Below are 20,398 nucleotides of genomic sequence, written 5' to 3' on the forward strand. Positions count from 1 at the left end.
ACCGGCCCAGTCCATTCTCCTAAGTCGAGTTATGATGTAGTTCTAATTATCAAATTTGATAAACGTATAAGTCGTCCACCTTATCCAAAATAGTTAACTTGTGATTTCTAATACAAAACTCATCTTAACTCTAGCTCGTTAAATTTAAACGATTGGATCGGTCATGATCGATTTGTCATCCAATCCAAACCGCGTATTTGAAATATCTGGAGGTGCGTACGGTAATTGGTAAACCTAGAAAAGAAAAACGAAGACGCCGGCCAAATGCATGCAGAGAACTTTGAGAGTTGTTTGATAATCTGATCATTATATAGAGGAATTAAAAGAAGAATATAATGGGGTATTGCCCATGTTTTCGTAGCAAAAAAAAGGGGATCAACTTGAAAACCAAGCTCAGCAACAATTACGTTCCTATCGAAGCCGCCCCTACTACGCCCATCAAGTCTGATCTTGGTTTGTTTCACTTCTTTTCCTTTCCCCCTTCGTCTTTTTCGTCGATTTAATCTTGTTTCTTTTAAATTTCTAATGTTCAACAGGCTTGCTATATATTAATTAGCTCCGCTTTCATTCTGTTTTTATAGCCTCTACTTGAAAAATTAAATTTTACTACTATATATACTTTTATCTACGATCAACTTAGATGTCCAAGTTACCTGTTGCAGCTCCAATGACTCACCATGCAAAAATACATTTGAATGATTCTTACCCAAATCTTCCAGCCTGATTGCAGTTAGCTTCTCTATCTCGTTTTAATATACCTGGTCGAGTTTAATATAGTATTATTAATTAGTATTTTAAATTTGGTAGGAAATAGTCGTGTCCCATTTAATATGAGGGTGTTTAACTGTACACACAGAATACTAAATGTTTACTTGCATGCCATTTTATTCGTGGATGAACAAAAAAAATGCTGAAGTAACGATTGATAAGTTAGTTTGATAAGAAAAAAAATCACATTAGTGAGAATTGCTTTTGTTTCACAGTTAATGTAGGTTCTACTATATTTTTTAACAAAATGATGCCAAGCTTTTAAAAGTCTAGTCTCAGAAGAGGGGAATTCCACACACTCAGGATTCACATACATCTTTGCATCTGCTGGCCGTCCTGACATCTTGTTTTAGTAAATTGATTAGCTACAGTGATATTCTCACAAAACTTCCCATGTTTGACATAGATAAACAGTTTATTGATAAATTCCTTGGTTCTGAAGTCATCTTTTTGTTAATTTGCACTTCATTTGTTGAGACCGGTAAGTTGGAAGAAAATCCCATATTATAGTTATAAGGATATTAAGGTGTGCTTTTAGAAGCTTGAATAGTCATGAATCCCCTGGTGTAATAATTCATCTGTTCTTTCTTTGTTGTTTTATATGCACCTGCCAGATAATGCAGTCAAATATAGCACTCTCTTGGAGCCCAGACAACAAGTACCAATATCAAAACATAGTTCTCCTTCGGAAAGCAACCTTCCAACTTTCTCTTACAGGGATCTTGCAGTGGCAACGAGCAATTTCAGGCGAGAATCAATAATTGGGGAAGGTGGCTTTGGGCCAGTATTCAAAGGGCAGCTTGAAAGTGGTCAGGTGATTTTCACTACATTAAATCTTTATCCAGTTTCATGTTAAAGGAAGTGTGTCTTGTTCATTTCATATTCATCATACTTTTTGGTCCTGGAATGATCCATTCAGGTTGTGGCTGTTAAGAAGCTAAATCATTCAGGTCTTCAAGGGGATAAGGAGTTCTTTGTGGAGGTTCACATGCTTTCACTGCTGCGTCACCCTAACCTGGTTAATCTAATTGGTTATTGCATTGAAGGAAACCAGCGCATTCTTATCTATGAATTCATGCCTCTAGGATCTCTGGAATATCATCTCCATGGTAATGCTTCAAAGTTAACATAGTTTCAGCTGATAGGAAATTCTCACTTACACATGTTATGAAATTTGGATTGGCAACAAAAGAAATAAAATTAATAGATTCTTATTTGTATACCTGCGGCCATCTGATATGCTTCAATAATACCATTCTTTCCTGTCTTGGTCTGCTTTGAAGCTGTAGATTCATTCATTACTTGCTGTAACTCATTTAAGTTTGAAACAAGTTCATTTTCAGGATCCTTGAAGATATGAAGTTCTTATTATCACACATTAAATACTCATCCACTTCTATTTTCATTAATTTTTGTTCTTCACCGAGGAAGTCTTCACTGCTTCTGTCTGACATACGCATTCCAAAATAGATCCGGTGGTTCCTTTAGCACGACACAGACTTCTGACTTTGTCTAAAATTACTAAGCTTGTGTTGTTTAGCAGAAGAGCTGCATTGCTAAATTTGATGGATATCTTTTTTCTCACTTCACTTCTCGCCGTGAAAATGATCAACTGCCCTTCTTTAACTCCTAACTGTATTTACTGTGCGTTAAATTTGCTGAACCTATTAGTGTTTGTCTACAATATGTCTTCCAAAGTTGTTACTATGTGAGTATTAGCTTTGGTGGGAAATTTTCTAGCATTACCTTGATTTGAACTTATCTCTTTTCTGTAGAATGTTGTTCAATTGAACAGGCATCAGAGGATGCAGCTAATATGTGCACCCAGCCGTTAAAATTTGAATTGTGATGATTTAGAGGGTAATGTGCAGATATGACGCCTGACATGGAGCCATTGGATTGGGATACCAGGATGATAATAGCATCTGGCGCCGCCAAAGGGCTGGATTACCTTCACAGCCAAGCTGATCGTCCTGTTATTTACAGGGACCTTAAGTCAGCAAACATATTATTAAGTGAGGGTTTCCACCCTAAACTCTCTGACTTTGGTCTTGCAAAATTTGGACCAGGTGCAGATAATACGCATGTTTCAACTCGGGTTATGGGCACTCATGGATATTGTGCACCTGAGTATGCGGGAACTGGGAAGCTGACTATGAAGTCAGACATCTATAGTTTTGGTGTGCTCTTGTTGGAGCTAATTACTGGATGTAGAGCAATGGATGACACTCGCGAACATGGAAAAGAAATGCTTGTTGACTGGGTAATGAACTTCACTCACTGATGACAATTAATTCAATACTTAGCAAGCTGGAACAGAATCCAATTTTGAAAATTAATTCCTGTAGCAAGTTTTTGTTTCACTACTTAAAGATGTTTATGTGCCACTTTTTGACTCTGCCTTCTAGTACGTTAGGTTTGAAGCAAAAGGTTTTATCTGAGTGTTCAATAATTTTATCATGATGTCAAAGGTATTTCGTGAAATGTCTGCTCTCAAATAATTTGAATTACCATCTTTTCACCGTTCTGACCATTTGTGATGAAATATATCATAAGCTAAATTGTTTCGTTTGTTTTTCTGAATGAAAAGTGTTGAGCTTGATAACACTAGTCTCCTGTTTCAGCACTTCATGTTTGTGCACTTCAGTTTTGACCTGCTAATAGTGAGCTTTGTTTGCCACTTCACAGGGACGTCCTATGTTGAAAGACCGCAAGAATTATGTGCAATTAGCAGATCCAAAGTTAAGAGGCAAGTTTCCACAATCTGTTTTCCGGAGGGCAGTAGAACTGGCATTAATGTGTGTTCAGGATGATCCCCATGCTCGACCTCACACGAAAGACATTGTGCTTGCTTTGAGCTACTTTGCATCCCAAAAGCATGATTCACCTTCAGCTCAGTCAAATCAGATTGGATCTCAGAGGGATGGGAGGATATTCCAGGGAGAAGAACAAGGAAATGCAAGCCCTGTTGATTTTAATCGTGCTGGAATCGCTGTAAAGGAAATGAGAGCTTCGAGCAAGGATCAAGAACGGGAACGAGCTGTTGTTGAGGCCAAGAAGTGGGGCGAGACCTGGAGAGACAAAAGGAAACCGAATGTTGAAGATGATTTTGATTATAGATCAAGGTGGTGATTACAAGTTAGTTTCCTTGCAGAGAACCTCAGAGTTTTTTGTTGCTGCATTATGAGATTACCATAAATGTTACTTCAGGACTATTTTGTTTCATGTGAAGCAACTTCAGATCACCATAGTGGCTCTTCGTTAGGTGCTGTCCTTATGTGAGACTTTAGTATGGAAATGCGAGTATGCAATGGTCGTTTTCTTATGCTTTGATATAATAATTTCACGAGCTCAGAACTATTCAATGGAGATGCGTTGGACAACATAACATTGGATAACATTTATCATTATTAACTAGGTTTGTTTCTGTTTGTCATGTGAAATCTTGTTCAACTACTAACCATAAGATGATGTTTGCTGGAAGATTTATGTTGCATTAACCTGTATGGGCAAAATATTATCTCTAATATGATCAAACTATGTTAACATTAAAGAGGCATTCGCCAGGTGTTATCAGTACGACTTCAATAAAGACCTGCCCAAGGTCGAAGTGGTTCCGGAAGCAATGAAGGTTGCAGTCGAAGAGTTAGCAAGGATCAAGGTCGAGAAATCGACGTAGATAAAGGTCGAGGTCGAGCATCCTAGACAGGGTTATAACGGCTAGTTTTAGTATATGACACAAAAGAGAATATTCTAGTGGATATTCTCTGTACCTGTAATATTAGGGTTTTTTAGGAATATGTTCCCTATAAGTAGAAAAAGACGCAATGATAGGTAGGGGCGAACTCACATATTGCTAAGGGTGTTCAACTGAACCCGCTTTGTCGAAAAATACTATTGTGTATCAATGTAAATTACAACTAAAGCATGGTAACTCTATATAAAATATTATATTTGAATCCACGTAACAATTGTTTTGCTCTTGCAAAAGTATAAAGCATGGTAACTTTATACTTCTTTTTCGTATAGATAGCAACAAGAATGTGCAAATGCTAGACTAGGGGTGTCAATGGACATTTAAAAACCGACCAAATCGTACTGAATCGATTTTTATGTTTCTTTTAATAAAACCGTAGGTTTTTACATAAATATATAACCGTACCAATAATTAGGGTAGGTTTTTTATTTTATAAAAATAAACCGAAAAAATACGAACCGTACCGAATAAATTTATATGTGTAAAATAATATATATATTAAGTTTAAAAATAATAAAGCATTAAATTTTTCTTTGGCTTTGGAATTATGAAAGTTGTTGCAAGTCAACAAGTAACTAATTTCAAAATCCCAATTCTCAAACCTATTATGCTACTCCTACTAACACTAAATTATTTTCAGCTATTCACTAGCAGGACACAAAGTATTCTAGCGATTATGAGTAGCAAGCTACAAAGTATTATTTCCTTCCGTATGATTTAGATTTATCTTTTTGAATATTTAGTCTTCCATAGATTTTATTCTTGAGTCCCAACTTGGTTAATATCTTTTCACTGTGTGATTTATATTTTTTTTGTCTTTGATTAGTTTCTTTTACGCTGCTGTAGAATAGTTGATGGATCTATACTTTAGTCATCTTTCATGTTTTTATAATTTATCACCCTTTAAACAGTAAAAATATCTACACATTTTTGCTAAGTCCTATAAAAGTATATATGTTATTGCATTCTACTTCTACTAGTGACTTTTACATGATATTAAAAAAATATCGAAAATTAACCGAATCGTACCGATACCGAAGAGAAACCGACATGATTTGGACGGTTTCGAAAAGTCTAATTTTGGTTATACATTATTGAATAACCGAAAAATGGGTATGGTATAAATTTTATAAAATAACCGACCGAACCGAACCATTGACACCCCTATGCTAGGCCTAGTAAAACTGTTTTGCATCAAATTAAATTAACCATACCTTGGCTTGCTGATTTATTACTCCAATGGCTTATATTTTCTCGTACTTTAAAGTTTGTTTTCTTTACTTAAACTCAAATAAAACTTATACTGTAGTTTACTTTACTTCAAAAGGTAATTTTAGCTCTCTCCTTCATAAAATTTGCTAAGCCTTGCAAGTATATTTGTTGAAATTATATATTATTTGTTAATTTAATTTATGTGGAAACTTTTTCATTCTTTATAATTAAATATTAATTACACTACTGTATAAGCTCTCTTATTTATTTATATATAATTTTGGTATTGATTTAGTTTAGTTTGTAACTATTTTCTTATTGCCTTCTTTTATAACTAATAATTTGTTACTTATAAAACTAAAAAAATATTTTATAATCTCAAATTTCTTAGAGTTAATAATTTTTTGATTGGTTAAATATTATTTTTTGGTTAAAGTATAACAAAATTTTAAATTAGCTAAATTTAAATTTGTTAAATTAAAATAAGCAAAAATTTGTTAGAACTATAAAGTGTCGGACTTTAAGATGATTTCATTTTAAGATTATGCTGTGAACAAAAAGGACAAAAAATTGCTTCATGTTACTGCTTATATTAGTTATAGTTGTTTTCGACTGAACCCGCTTGCATAAAATCCTGGATCCGCCACTGATGATAGGGGACATGAGATATTCAATTGTGAAAAAACACATTGATTTTATAGAGAGAATCTAGCCCTATTACAAGCATACGAAAACAACCTTTTTACTAAGACTCTTGTCTAACTTTTTCACTTGATCCAAGAACATGCTGAGTGTTCAAAGGCTCATCAATCATTCATTATTATCAGAAAGAATATCCACAGATCCCACCATTTTCGGGTGACTCACACATTTTTATTTACTTAAATGTCATTCATTGCTATTTATTATTATTTAATGCTATCTTACATCTTTTTGGATCATTGAATACTGTTATTATTGTTCATATTCATTACCATTCGAACAAACATACGTCTTATCTGCCATAAAACCGACAACCTCATCTTTTGAATATTATTATTAGCTAAGATTAACTCTATTTTACTTAAATCTAATTGGTTAAACCCAAATCTATATTTTGGGTCAAACATAACCAATGTAAATAAAGCCGTGGTTGCCGATAATCTGCGTTGATTAAGGATTCAAGGGTAACCCTTCGGGGTCATTTGGTTGATTAAAGATATTAATTTGGTATAAAATTTGGGACTACATTCATCCACTGTATGGTATTAGCTAATAATGTTATATAGTTTAATAAAGTTTATACCAAAATCTTTGGTATTATCTTTTCCCTACTGAATGTGGAAAGATGATCCCAAGATAATCTTGTTCCAAACCAAATAATCCGTTACAGTTCCACCCACTTCTAAAATATGATCAAAGGGAGGAAATGGAAAAGCGAAAAAGCAAAAAAAAAAGGTCCTACCGGGAGTCGAACCCAGGTCGCTGGATTCAAAGTCCAGAGTGCTAACCACTACACCATAGAACCAGATGATGCCATACAATCAGTATGTTTTATAATTTTCTGCTTCCACCATGTTGATTCTCTTTTGATTCTTTCCGCACGAAAAAACTGGAGTGTAAATTGAAAAAAATAAGGTACGTTCTTTATTATCTTTCTCTACGTCTGAAGAAGGGAAAAATAATATTCCATCAATACAATTTATGTGATATTTTTTGCTTCGTGATATTTAAACTGTGAACTTTGACCAGCATTTTAAGACTTATTTTTCATCTTATATTGACATGACAAGAAATACTTTTCATATAATTTTTGAATATTCAAATATTAATTTCAAAATATTTAGTTAAACTAATACAATTTAGCTTTAAAGATTAGTCCATTGATTCAATAATTAAGAGCCTAGTCGAATAAGAATCAAGGTAAATCCTATTCTAATCTACATTATTTAAGGGTATGTTTCAAATCTCAAAAAAATTCTCCTTTTTCTCCTTCTATTGATGAGCTCACTTAGAAGTGGAAGAAAAAAATATAAAAGCAATTTGCTATTGTTATTATCCCAAGCAAAAATTTAAGGACAAAAAACGAGTGCCAGGGTATCCAAGTGTTGCTATGAAACGTCGTTTTCTGGGAAGGACAAAAGCTAAGCGGTCCACAACAAAAGTTCAACGGGTCCTCCTTTCGCAAGCTTGCCCAACAGTAATTCGCCACGTCAGTTTGACCATCCTGTAAAGTTAGAAATGGGCCCCCACAACACACTCATACAAACCAAACCCTTGTTCGCCTCTTTTCACTCTCTTTACCCTCATGCCTTGTCGGCCCATTTAACCCAAAACTCTACTCCTTTCTTCACCGGAAACCTGACTTTGTTGCCGGCAAATTTTATCGCCGGGAAGTCTCACACTCTCATAATGATAGCTCTCAGTTCACTCATTTAAGTGTTTATTTGTTTTTTGTGTAATTAACATTATCTGCTGCCGGAGCGTTTGTACTTGATTTTCTGCTAGAGATCCGGATTTGAGATTCATTGGGCTATAATAGAGAGGAAGCCCGGAGATGTATGTGGTACCTCCTCCGAAACGATCCGATCCTTTATCTGGATCCATGAATGGGTCGGATGATTTGCGGATTTACCAGGCATGGAAAGGAAGCAATGTTAGTATATCCTTACACTTTTACTCTTAGGTTTAGCTCTGCCATGATTTTCTATTGCCGTACACCTGATGAAGCTTTTATTTTTTATTTTTTATTTTTTTTATAAGATGTTAAAGCTTCAATTTTTACCTGTTTTCCGTTAGCTTATTGTCATTATTAGAACTACTATGAACTATACTTTAGTCTGCTGATCATACTTGATATTGCATAGCAAACTTTTAAACATCAGCCTGGGTTAAAAAAGACCCAAGAATTAGAAATATAGCTTCCTCAAAAAATGTGAGAATACGAGGTATCTTCTTATATGTCAAAGGTGAAATCCCTGAAGATTCTGCGTTTTAGTTAATGGTGCTTATAAGTTTTTACTGTCCATGGAAGTGCCGAACAACTGTGTAGGAGGAGTGCACCAGATGTGCTCATTCTAGGTTATGTTATCACATTTACTGTAGTAATATTGCCATAATTTGGCTTGTGCAATTCTACTTCTCAGAATGAGGTTTTAGTGTTTTACTTAGAGTAGGACAGTTGTAGATTATTTTTACTCTCAATTCTAGGACAAACGTCTTCGGTAGTCTCAGTCCTTATCATATGTTCATCTAAAATTGAAAATCTTTTCTTTCCTACAACATCTTTTCCAGCTGTTCATGTGTTGAAAAACCATTTCTTGACTTACTGAAAAGTGATATGTGCTTTACATGAACTTCCTGTGTTAAAAAGGGATCAGTTATCTCTTTAATTTACTCCTTACAAAAAGAAAAAAGAAACATTTTCCGTGAGAAGAGTTTCACGTTACAGAATATATGCCACTTCCTTTTCTTAGTTTCTGACTTTTTAATGTTCTTCTCTCTGAGCAGATATTTTTCTTTCAAGGAAGGTTCATATTTGGGCCAGACGCAAGATCACTAGCACTGACCATATTTCTCATAGTGGCCCCTGTCTCAGTTTTCTGTGTCTTTGTTGCTAGAAAGCTGATGGATGATTTTTCAAGTCACCTGGGGATATTGATTATGGTTGTAGTCGTTGTGTTCACATTCTATGTAAGTTCTCTCCCTAGTCTTCATTGTTAGTAACATCCTCATCACCAACATTTCACAGAACAAGCTTACTAGCAGTTGATGATTGCAATTGCAGAGAACACAATAGCTGTATAAAGTTGTCTTTATTTAATCTCACCATTGCTGGAAACAAAATACCAAGCATTAGATAATTAATGATCTGATGCTACCGTTGCAAAATTCCAAGTATTAGAAAATCAATGATTTTAATTGATCTGATATTAACTTGGCACTGCATCTCAAGGATGTAAGTTTGGCTTGGTTGTGCCAAACTGCCAATACTGTTAAGTGGCTGTCCTCACAATGGAAAGGATTGACAACCTTATTGCATAACTTGTGCAAGGTTTCTTCCAATTTGCACTGCTAAGAGTTTCACATTTAAATCTTACAGGTTTTAGTTCTACTCCTTCTCACATCTGGAAGGGATCCAGGAATAATTCCTCGTAATGCACACCCTCCAGAACCAGAAGGTTATGATGGTACTGCGGAAGGTGGTGGACAAACTCCTCAATTACGTTTGCCCCGCATTAAAGAAGTTGCGGTTAATGGCATTACCGTGAAGATCAAATACTGTGACACCTGCATGCTCTATAGACCTCCCCGTTGTTCTCACTGCTCAATCTGCAATAACTGCGTTGAAAGATTTGACCATCACTGCCCTTGGGTAGGGCAATGCATTGGGCTGGTAATTCTTTTTTTGCTTAACATTTTTTTAGTTGGTAGTACCGCACTAGTAACTGATGTTCAGTTAACTTTTCTCTGCTTGATATATATGATGAATTATTGCATATATTCTGCAATGTAGTGTTATCAGATCTATTTTTTCATAATCGCACTCTTCGTTTCTGCTGGGAAACCTCAAAAAAAGATACTCATGAAAGACTAATTCTTTTGCCTAAAAATATGAAAAACTGATTCTTTCTTCTTTTTTAGTTTTAAAACCTACTATAATGTCAATTTGAGAAAACAAGTAAACTGTGTACAATGTCCAAAGATAACTTGTAAAATTGTAGACTTCATGAAGAAATGATGTGGATCTGAAGCATTAGATCCTCAAAACATCTTGAAATTTAGCTCAAGTATATAATGATGTTAATTGGTTAATACTAATGTATGAATCAGAATCTTTTAACCATTAATGCTGTTGGTAGCAGGAGGAAGCTCAAAGGTTTTGTAACTGACCTTTTAGTTCAAATGGCCACCATGCAGACAATTATAATTTTGTATGTTTCTAGTTTTAGGATGACAAGAGTGGGTTGCTCTAGTGGTAAGCACCCTCCACTTCCAACCAAGAGGTTGTGAGTTCGAGTCACCCCAAGAGCAAGGTGGGGAGTTCTTGGAGGGAGGGAGCCGAGGGTCTATCGGAAATAGCCTCTCTACCCCAGGGTAGGGGTAAGGTCTGCGTACACACTACCCTCCCCAGACCCCACTAGTGGGATTATACTGGGTTGGCGTACACACTACCCTCCCCAGACCCCACTAGTGAGATTATACTGGGTTGTTGTTGTTGTTGTTCTAGTTTTAGGATAATATTTAGCGCCCTAGATCTCTGTGGTGGAAATAAGTTAAGAGGATTTGGTAAACATATCCGCGATTTTAAGTTCTCATCTTACAACGGTCTTGACTCTCAGATTTATGAAGGTATGAGGTCAAGCTGGTCAATTTACCAGTCAACTTCAACGTCCACATTAGATTTCTGGAAATATCTTTATTCATTTGCTTGCACTGATAGTTTTCTGTAATTAATGCTTCTTTAGAAATGGTTCATCTATGGTTACTGTCTTGCATTCGTGCTTTACATTGCACAGATTTCTGAAACTTTTGTATCTTTTATTGCAGCGAAACTACCGTTTTTTCTTCATGTTTGTCTTCTCTACAACACTTCTTTGCATATATGTTTTTGGTTTCTGCTGGGTCTACATTAAGAGAATAATGGTTCTAGAAGACACAACCATATGGAAAGCAATGATCAAAACACCTGCCTCCATTGTTCTGATAGTATACACTTTTATATCAGTGTGGTTTGTTGGAGGTCTTACAGCTTTTCATCTATACCTCATAAGTACTAATCAGGTATGATCTTGGATTCTAATACTATGCTTCCCTTTGTTTAGCTAAGGTGGTTTGGATTTTGATGTGTACTGTGGGAGACATCTATTTTCTGGGTACTGCAGACTACTTATGAGAATTTCAGATACCGGTATGATTGGCGCGCCAACCCCTACAACAAAGGAGTCATTCAGAATTTCAAGGAGATATTCTGTACTACGATTCCTCCATCCAAGAACAATTTCCGTGCAAAGGTGCCCAGGGAACCCAAGATGCCAAGTCGATCTGCAGGTGGGGGTTTTGTGAGTCCAAACATGGGAAAGGCTGTGGAGGACATAGAAATGGGCAGGAAAGCGGTTTGGAGTGAAGTAGGGGGAGGAGTAGATAATGATGGACAATTTAGCGACAACAATGGCCTGAACGTTAAAGATGGTGTGTTAGGCCAAATGTCTCCCGAGATAAGAACTACGGTAGATGAGGCTGATCGTGCGGGAATACATCCTAGAGGATCCAGTTGGGGAAGGAAAAGTGGAAGCTGGGAGATGTCGCCTGAAGTTCTTGCTTTGGCATCAAGAGTGGGAGAACCTAATCGAACCGGTGGGAGTAGTGGCTTTACAACAGCCCGACCAACAGATCAAAACTTGTGATTAACAGATAGTATGAAATTGGATTGAATAGATTAGTGGTCCTTGGAGGCGTGATATGTGGTCATTCAACTTGCACGATAATGTTGTGTATTATCTGGGACTTTGGGACTCTGTGTTGACGGGTGTGAAGATGTTGCTTTGGTTGTTGGCTTTAGGAAGTGAACTATTGTGTGATATGAGCGGTGCTTTTTATTCTTAAACTTGTATTCTAAGTGTGGAATAGTTAGTGTAATAGCTTTCATCAGTGTGTTGTTATGTTCATAAACTTCATGGTAGGTGATGAATATCTTCTCACACAGCTATATTAATTTACCAACACATGCACGTGTACAAACTTTACTGTGTTGTCTTTTCAGCAGTTTAGGTCTAGAGCTGCTTGCCTTGTAACATCGAAAAACGGTTCCTTCTGTGCACCACGCAAACCGGAGTTTGAAGAGTTGTTTCAAATGTTAAAAGAATTGTTGTAGTAATTTATACAGTACATTAATTCTGGGAGCTTATCACTTTGGGTCAGGAGTCGTAAAAATCTCATATGCCGTAAACGTTTCTTTGAGGTCAAATGCACCATTTTGAATCTAGTGTCTGGCTTGGTGTTATGTTCTTTTGTTGCACAATTAGATTGAAATGCTCATCATAAGGATTCATCTTTCCTTTTATGGCCTATAGGCACCTATTCAACTAACGGAAACAAATGTCCAGTAAGTTATGGATCATCGCCTTAATTTTTCATTTGTTACATGTTAACCACTTTTGATCTTTCAAAACATAAGCATAGGTTCTTTCCTTTTTATGATAGTTTGTTTAATCATTATCATACAGCAAATACAAATTTAATTCGTCTTTAAATCATATTCTTAATTTAAGGTCAATAAATGAAAAGCGCTATGCATTGCCTAGTACGCGGATACAAACATAATGAAGCTGGCTCGGCTCGAGTCAGGCTTATTCAAATTGTAGCAAAGATCGGTTGAGCTCGAATAGGCTCGGCTCAGCTCAACTTTAACCTAAAAATGAATATGATGGTTATAATATAGTATTAAAAATCAAATTGGTTAAAATGCTAGCTTGAAGGAATGAGTATGAATAGTAGAAGACTCTCTATATAATTTTAAAGCGTTGGTCATAGATGAAGTGAAGTGGCAACTCTATATGGCGAGCAATAATATTTATCCTTTTCTCACGATTTTGGCCTTTTCTTCTTATTTTTCCTCTTTATTTTATTTAAAAAAGTCGAGAAGTTGTCTACTTTCATTACTCACCTAATGTAGACAACATTTAAGAAATGAAAGATGAAATGGCGTTTCAAGACCTTAAATATTTTCGAACAGTTATGCCTGCTAGCAAGTGATAATTGCAAGTAAAGAACCAAAACTATAAGGAGAGAATGAAAATAGAAAGAGCAGAGATTATTGTGGACGATGGGTAGTAGCATTTTAGTTGAATTCGAACCAGCCGCAACAAGCTTTTACAGGGACAACGAAACAAACTATCTTATTTTCTCATAGAAATTTTATCATTTCTGCAATAAATCTTGACGTGGTATAAGAGTCAATGGATCAATTACGTTTCTTTGTTCTTTGACGTGATACTTGTGTGTGGTTGTATTATATATGATGTAAAGTCAAATTTATCTCATTTTATCACATATTGTTCAGCATTCTGGGGCAAGGAACTTTGTTCTTTTTCTTAATTGTTTTTGGCACAAATAACTGGTATTACTGGAAAGAAGTCCATCCACTGGACAAAATAATTAAGTACCTATTATTCTTTTCCACGTCGTTTTCCTTTTATATTTGGCATGTAGAACTTATTGTTCCTTTTCTTTCCCTTTTTCTTTTTTGGGAGATCTTGGCTTAAGTTCGTTTTTGCTATTTAGTTTTTGTTAGTTCATTTGTGGTGTGTGATTATACGAAGTTAAGATATTGCTATTACTAATCAGTTATAATTTTTTCTATTGTGTTTGACAAATTATCATGTAGTGGAAATTTTAAGATCTGAAGGCATATTGATAACCAATATATATATATATATATATATATATATATATATATATATATATATATATATATTATAAATCAAGGCAGATCGACATTAGAGGGTGAAAAAGAAAATTGGAGGTCCGAGAAACTACAGAAAAGAGAATGCCGGTATCGTTAGAGGTAGTTTTTTTTTTTTTTTTTGGGATAAAATGATGTATAAAGCGATTTACTGATGCGAGAATACACTTAAGGCTTTGATCTTTCTTTTAGAATTGCTATTGTAAATGTGTAATTACCACGAAAAATAAAAGTTCTTCTAAATTCTACTTTTAATGCTGGGTATTTCATTACCAAATTCTACATACTCAGTTTTTCCTAAATTCATATCCAATGCTATAACTGTCCAATGGAATGGGACGGGACGGGACATGACGAATTACCGGAATAGGACGTGACATACGGAATTTTACCGGGACGGGAAGGGCTCAAGCCAGGGACATATTCCGCTTTAGCACATCAAACACTAGAGCATCGGGAGGAGCTTGTGCACTTCATACTCAGCACCATCAGCTTCGAATAGGTGGCCACAACCAATATCTTTTCTGATAAAAATCACCGTCAAAAATACAATAAAGAGTAATTTCAACCGCATGCAGATCATTAACACTCCTGGGAATTGATACAACAAATATAACATATTTTAGTGATGGATTTCTAAGTAAATATTGATACAATAGATATTAGGAAAAAATGCCCTCTTTTAGTTTCAACTGCATTTGGCTGGTCCTAACAAAACAAAATATTGCAATCTGTGGAGCCTGCTAATTATGGGCAAAAAAGAGGAAGCGAGATTGCAATACATGTAAGATTACTCCTCTGTACCCTTCGGAGAGAAAGAGGAATTCAAAATTCTCAGATATACATATGGAAAGGCGAGACTAAAATAATTGTTTAAAGCAGAGGATCAAGTTTACTGGGTTGATTCTAAAAAGATCAAGATTGTGACCTCAAGCTTAGCAGTAGGTATAAAATTTGTGACCTAAAGTTAAATTTATAAAAAAAATGGTTCCACCTTTTCTCTTTTTCCATACTTGTTGTTTACATAAAAGCTTTAACTTCACATAATACTATTATCATTTATATTGGCAAGGATTAATTCCAGTTAATAAGATATTAGCCATGTGTTTACAATATATTACCTTAGATATTTTTGTAAAGAAAATTATCTACTAATATGAAAATTTGATTAATTTTATTTTAAAATTCAAAATATTTTTACTACTAGAAAGTGACATCCTTACTTTATTTATTTTCTTTTTTTAAACAATTTTTTATGTTTTTTTTTAAAATTTTCCATACAAACTTTAAATTGTTTAAGCAAAAATAAAAGTATAGAATTCATTATTACGAAATTTTGGTGGCTTGAAGCACAAGCTTTAATAACCTTTCCTTGAGTCGCCTCTAATTGGGAGTCTTTCAGCAATTGGCTTAATGTTAGCTATCATACGAATATGCTACTTGGAGCTCAAAAGATATGAGCGATAATTTTGGAGTGATCAATCAGAGTTACTAAATTTTATAGGTAACTTTATCTACACCTTTCGATTCTCATTTTAATTTGTGCCATGATAAATGCAATCTTAAGTTAGTCTATTGATGTTCTTTATATAGAAGTTCCATCTCGATTAAAGTTTACACTTTGTTCGCTCCAAATACAGTTTTACAGTTTTGGTATTGACACAAACATGCCACACTTTTAAAGTTCTCTTTCGTTTAAATCCATTTCGTTTGTGGTAATCTTTATAGTTCGTCTCCAAATATTAATAAACTAATACCCGGAAATCAATTCGATGGTTTAGCTGTCAGTCTGTCACAATCACCTTACTTCTCTGATTAGACCTTGCAAACCAATGATCACAAACTAAGCAAAGCATTAACATCAAAAAAAACATACTCCATCCGTTTCAATTTATCTAAACCTATTTGATTGGGTACGAAATTTAAGAAAAGAGAGAAGACTTTTGAACTTGTGGTGTAAAAAGAGACACATATATTTTGTATGGCTATAAATCATTGCATAAAGGTAAATTGTTTCCAAATAAGAAAAATAATCATTCTTTTTGATACGGACTAAAAAGAAAATAAGTTCACATAAATTGAAACGGAGGGAGTACCTGTCATGTTATTAGAAACTTAAAAGAAATACTCCATCGAGAAGACAAACATTCTAATTTAAGGGGTTTTGGCGATCTAACTCTACCTAATAGACTCTAATAAAACAATCTCAACTAATTCCGCAATAATATCTTGCGCATCTAATGCTGGAAAACGTTGGAATGACATACTCTTTCATCATATATATGACCTATCAAACCTAACAAAAAGAGTGACAATCAATCATTTCACCTCAATTACTCAGTTCAACCTAAAATAAATCAACTAATTGAGTCGAGATAATATCATCTCATCAACTTATGGCCACTTGGCAAGTGTCATACATTTAAAACCTGAGTCAAATTAGTCCTACACTTTCGTTCCCTTCCAAAACACCAACTTGTTTGGACACAATGACCTTTTAATTAATATTTTAAAAAGTTGGTATAAACAAGAGAAAATTTTAAGGAAAAAAAGAAGAAGAAGAGGGAATTTAAAAAGACGAGGAATGAAAGAGGAAAAAGGGACTTGGAAGAGAAAAAGAAAGAGATAACGTTGAGAAAGCAGATAGTTGTACTGCGGAGTATGGTGAACTGATTATCGTGACTTTGACCTTGAATTGTAGATTTGGCTATTTATCTCGTGAAGATGTTTATGATCATAATAGGATATTTGATTGAAATGCAAATCATAAGCATACATCTTTCGATTACCTAAAATTGTGGTTATTAAATCTTTCCTTATTTGAGTTAAATGAAAGCTCCTAATATTAGGACCATGAATTTTATTAAGATTTTACCTTATATAATATCTTTCATATTAATTTTCTTAATATTTATGCCCAACTTTTTGTTTCTTTATAAAGAAACAAGTAGCGAATTCACAATTCAAAGTTCAAGTGGTTGGCTTCAAATTTTCGATTTTAAGTCCTTGATAAGGAAAAAATTTCTTGACTTTTGGTATAATATTTCTCTAGAGATATTGTTTTTAAAAAATCATACTAATTACCATTTTATCTAATATAAGAATGAAAAATTAATCAAACATTTTGTTTAGAACGTCCTATATTGATAATGCATTTTAATATAATATTGGCACTATTTTTATACTTATTCAATATTTTCTGTTTATTAATATTTTTATAATATACAAAAATTACACTTAATAAAAGACAAATAACATTTTTAAAGAAAAATTTAGCGAATTCACAAATCAAAGTACAAGCGGTTGGCTTCAAATTTTGGATTTTAAGTCCTTGATACTAACATGAAAAATTTTCTTGACTTTTTGTATAATATTTCTCTAATGATATATTGTTTTAAAAAAATCATACGAATTACCATTTTATCCAACATAAGAACAAAAAATTAATCAAACATTTTGTTTAGAACGTCCTATATTGCTAATACATTTTAACATAATATTGGGACTATTTTTATACTTATACAATATATGTTGTTTAATAATATTTTTATAATATACAAAAGTTATACTTAAAAAAAGATAAATAACCGATAAATTCTTATTGAATAAAGAATAATTATGATTAAATATTTTAAATAAAGGATAAGCTAATAGTAAGAATTTGAATCCAAAAATGTTAAACTATATTTAATATCGAGAAAAAAAATATTTAAACTCTATTTAATATTGAGAAGAAAATTAAGTGTTTACATAAACTAAATAGAAAAAAAATTAATTATTTTTTAAATTCATCATACAAGTAAAAATATATTTGTCACAACCCAAAATCCAACTAGTCATGATAGCACCTAACCCAACCCGCTAGGTAAGCCAACTTTCAATTATCCAATTCCAATAACAATTATTAAAGCAATTTGAGTGAATAAAGATCTTAATCTTATACATTTCCCCAGAACTGGTAGTATAAATCATGAGTTTCTAAGAATAGAGTATACAAAGCGGAAATGAAATAATTACATAGTCTGTTTGAATAATACATAAACAGGGCTTTTATAAATCTAAGGCTACCATGAACAAGAGGCGGATACAACAGGAATGCTGGTACATCTTCAAATCCCGCAACCATCGAGCACATCAACAACAACACCCAACATCTGCACGCAATGTGCAGAAGTGTAGTATCAGTACAACCGACCCCATGTACTCAGTAAGTAATAGACCTAGCCTTAGGTTGAAAGTAGTGACGAGCTTCTACCCAGGTCGGGTCCAAAACCACTAGTCCACAACAGTCCATAACAACATAACACAAATAATACCAGAAGTAACTAAGAGATAAAATGCTCAACCAAATCATAATTTCAAAAATAATAGTTCTTCCTTTCAAGTACATTAGTGAAAAACCCAAATCGTTTACCGAAATTTTCAAAAATATGAATAAGTTTGAAAGCAATAATTTTTCCAAAATCCTTTCAATAATAAATGATATGTTTCATTTTCTTTCCAGATAACATGTGTAAAACAAATGCATCACTATGCCCATCTGTCAACATGTGTGAGAAATCATGAATAATGTGATACCGTATAACATGAGAAAAACACATCTCTATGCATATATGTCATGTGTGCATGTCAATGCAATGTATCTTAGAGATTGTACTCATGTACTCACACTCTCAGAGTACCTAATTTCACTGTCTCGCATTCTCTCTCACTATGCTCAGCACGCTCAATCACTCAGCGCTATACAATACCTGCTGCGGCGTTCAGCCCGATCCCTATTTATAATCGACTGCGCTCACTGAGGGTGTGTACAGACTCATGAGGGGCTCCTATAGCCCAAGCGCTATAAGCACGGAAAACTCACGTGCTATAATATCATATCTGGATCCGCACAGATAACTCACGTGCTGTACGGATAACTCACGTGCTATAATAATATCTGGATCCGCATGGCCAACTCACGTGCTACGCGGCCAACTCACGTGCAATAGTATAATATATGAATCCGCATGGCCAACTCACGTGCAATAGTATAATATATATAAAGCCAACATGTTCTGCTGCGCCGTGCAGCCCGATCCCAAAAAAAAATAATATCTTCACAATTAGGCCCTCGACCTTCCTCAGTCATCAATCTCTCCAGTCTCTCTCTCATGGGCTCACAATGTCACGAGAATAACCCAAAATGATGATATGATGTATCAATAAATAACAACAGAGACTGAGATATGATATGCAATGAAATAAATATGACTGAGTATGAATTTTCAATTTAAAATAAATAATTCACAATAATATGACCTTTGTGGGTCCCAATAATACTGGCACATAGCCTCAACATGATTTTTAATAAGTTTTTCAGTTTAATTTCTTTAACTCATAAACCGCATGGAAAATGCCAAGATCATTTAACTACAAAATTTCACAGAAACAATTATGTCACAATTTCTATAGTGCACGCCCATACGCCCGTTACCTAGCATATGCGTCACCTCCCAATAATTTATTAATTACATATATTCAGGGTTCATACCCTCAACTCGAAGACTAGAAGAGTTACTTACCTCGAACAAGCCGAATCCAATGTCAAGCAAGCTAAACAATACTCCAGAAATCCCATTATGCGCGTATCAACTCCCGAACGGCTCGAATCTACCACAATTAATTTGATTCAGTCTACACAATTTATAAGAATTAATTCCATATCAAATTACTAATAGTTTTCAAAAATCCGAAATTACGCCCCAAAAATCACCCGTGGGGCCCACGTCTCGGAATCCGATAAAAATTAAAAAATTCGAACCCCCATTCAACCACGAATCCAATCATACTAAAATTACTCAAATCCGACCACAACTCGGCCTTCAAATCCTCAATTAAAGTCTGTGATTTTTTCTACTATTTTCAACCCAAACACTTATTTGTTGATAAAAATAATAATAGATTCGTGTAATTTAACCAAAACCTAGTTAGAATCACTTACCCCGTTATTTTTCTTGAAACACTCCCGAATATCTCCTCTTCCCGAGCTTAAATCCGTCAAAAACTGAAAATGGGACGAAGTCCCATATTCAGAACTTAAACTCTCTATCCAGACCTCTCTTCTTTGCGAACGTGACAGGTCTCTCGCGTTCGCGAAGCACAACTCGACTGCCCACAAATGTAACCCTTCGCGAACTCGACCACGGCTTCGCGAACGCCACCTCGCGAACGCGTAG

General features: G+C 34.6%; 2 protein-coding genes and 1 non-coding gene across 3 annotated transcripts; 2 read left to right on the forward strand and 1 right to left on the reverse strand.

Moving 5' to 3' along the window:
• Positions 1-202: 202 nt before the first annotated feature.
• Positions 203-4,211, forward strand: LOC104118779 (probable serine/threonine-protein kinase PBL7). The gene is made up of 5 exons (XM_009630138.4): positions 203-453; positions 1,383-1,582; positions 1,688-1,877; positions 2,640-3,031; positions 3,457-4,211. Exons 1-5 carry the CDS (start codon positions 336-338, stop codon positions 3,898-3,900), a joined length of 1,344 nt encoding a protein of 447 aa, XP_009628433.1. The 5' UTR covers positions 203-335; the 3' UTR covers positions 3,901-4,211.
• A 2,961-nt stretch (positions 4,212-7,172) lies between these two features.
• TRNAQ-UUG (transfer RNA glutamine (anticodon UUG)) lies at positions 7,173-7,244 on the reverse strand. Its single transcript has one exon. It is a non-coding gene; the product is annotated as a tRNA-Gln (tRNA).
• Positions 7,245-8,004: 760 nt separating this feature from the next.
• LOC104118787 (probable protein S-acyltransferase 7) lies at positions 8,005-12,441 on the forward strand. Its single transcript, XM_009630150.4, has 5 exons — positions 8,005-8,372; positions 9,227-9,409; positions 9,819-10,112; positions 11,267-11,500; positions 11,602-12,441. Exons 1-5 carry the CDS (start codon positions 8,274-8,276, stop codon positions 12,121-12,123), a joined length of 1,332 nt encoding a protein of 443 aa, XP_009628445.1. The 5' UTR covers positions 8,005-8,273; the 3' UTR covers positions 12,124-12,441.
• The last annotated feature ends 7,957 nt before the right edge of the window (positions 12,442-20,398 follow it).

The sequence above is a fragment of the Nicotiana tomentosiformis genome, chromosome 2 (assembly GCF_000390325.3).
Source record: "Nicotiana tomentosiformis chromosome 2, ASM39032v3, whole genome shotgun sequence".
NCBI lineage: Eukaryota > Viridiplantae > Streptophyta > Magnoliopsida > Solanales > Solanaceae > Nicotiana > Nicotiana tomentosiformis.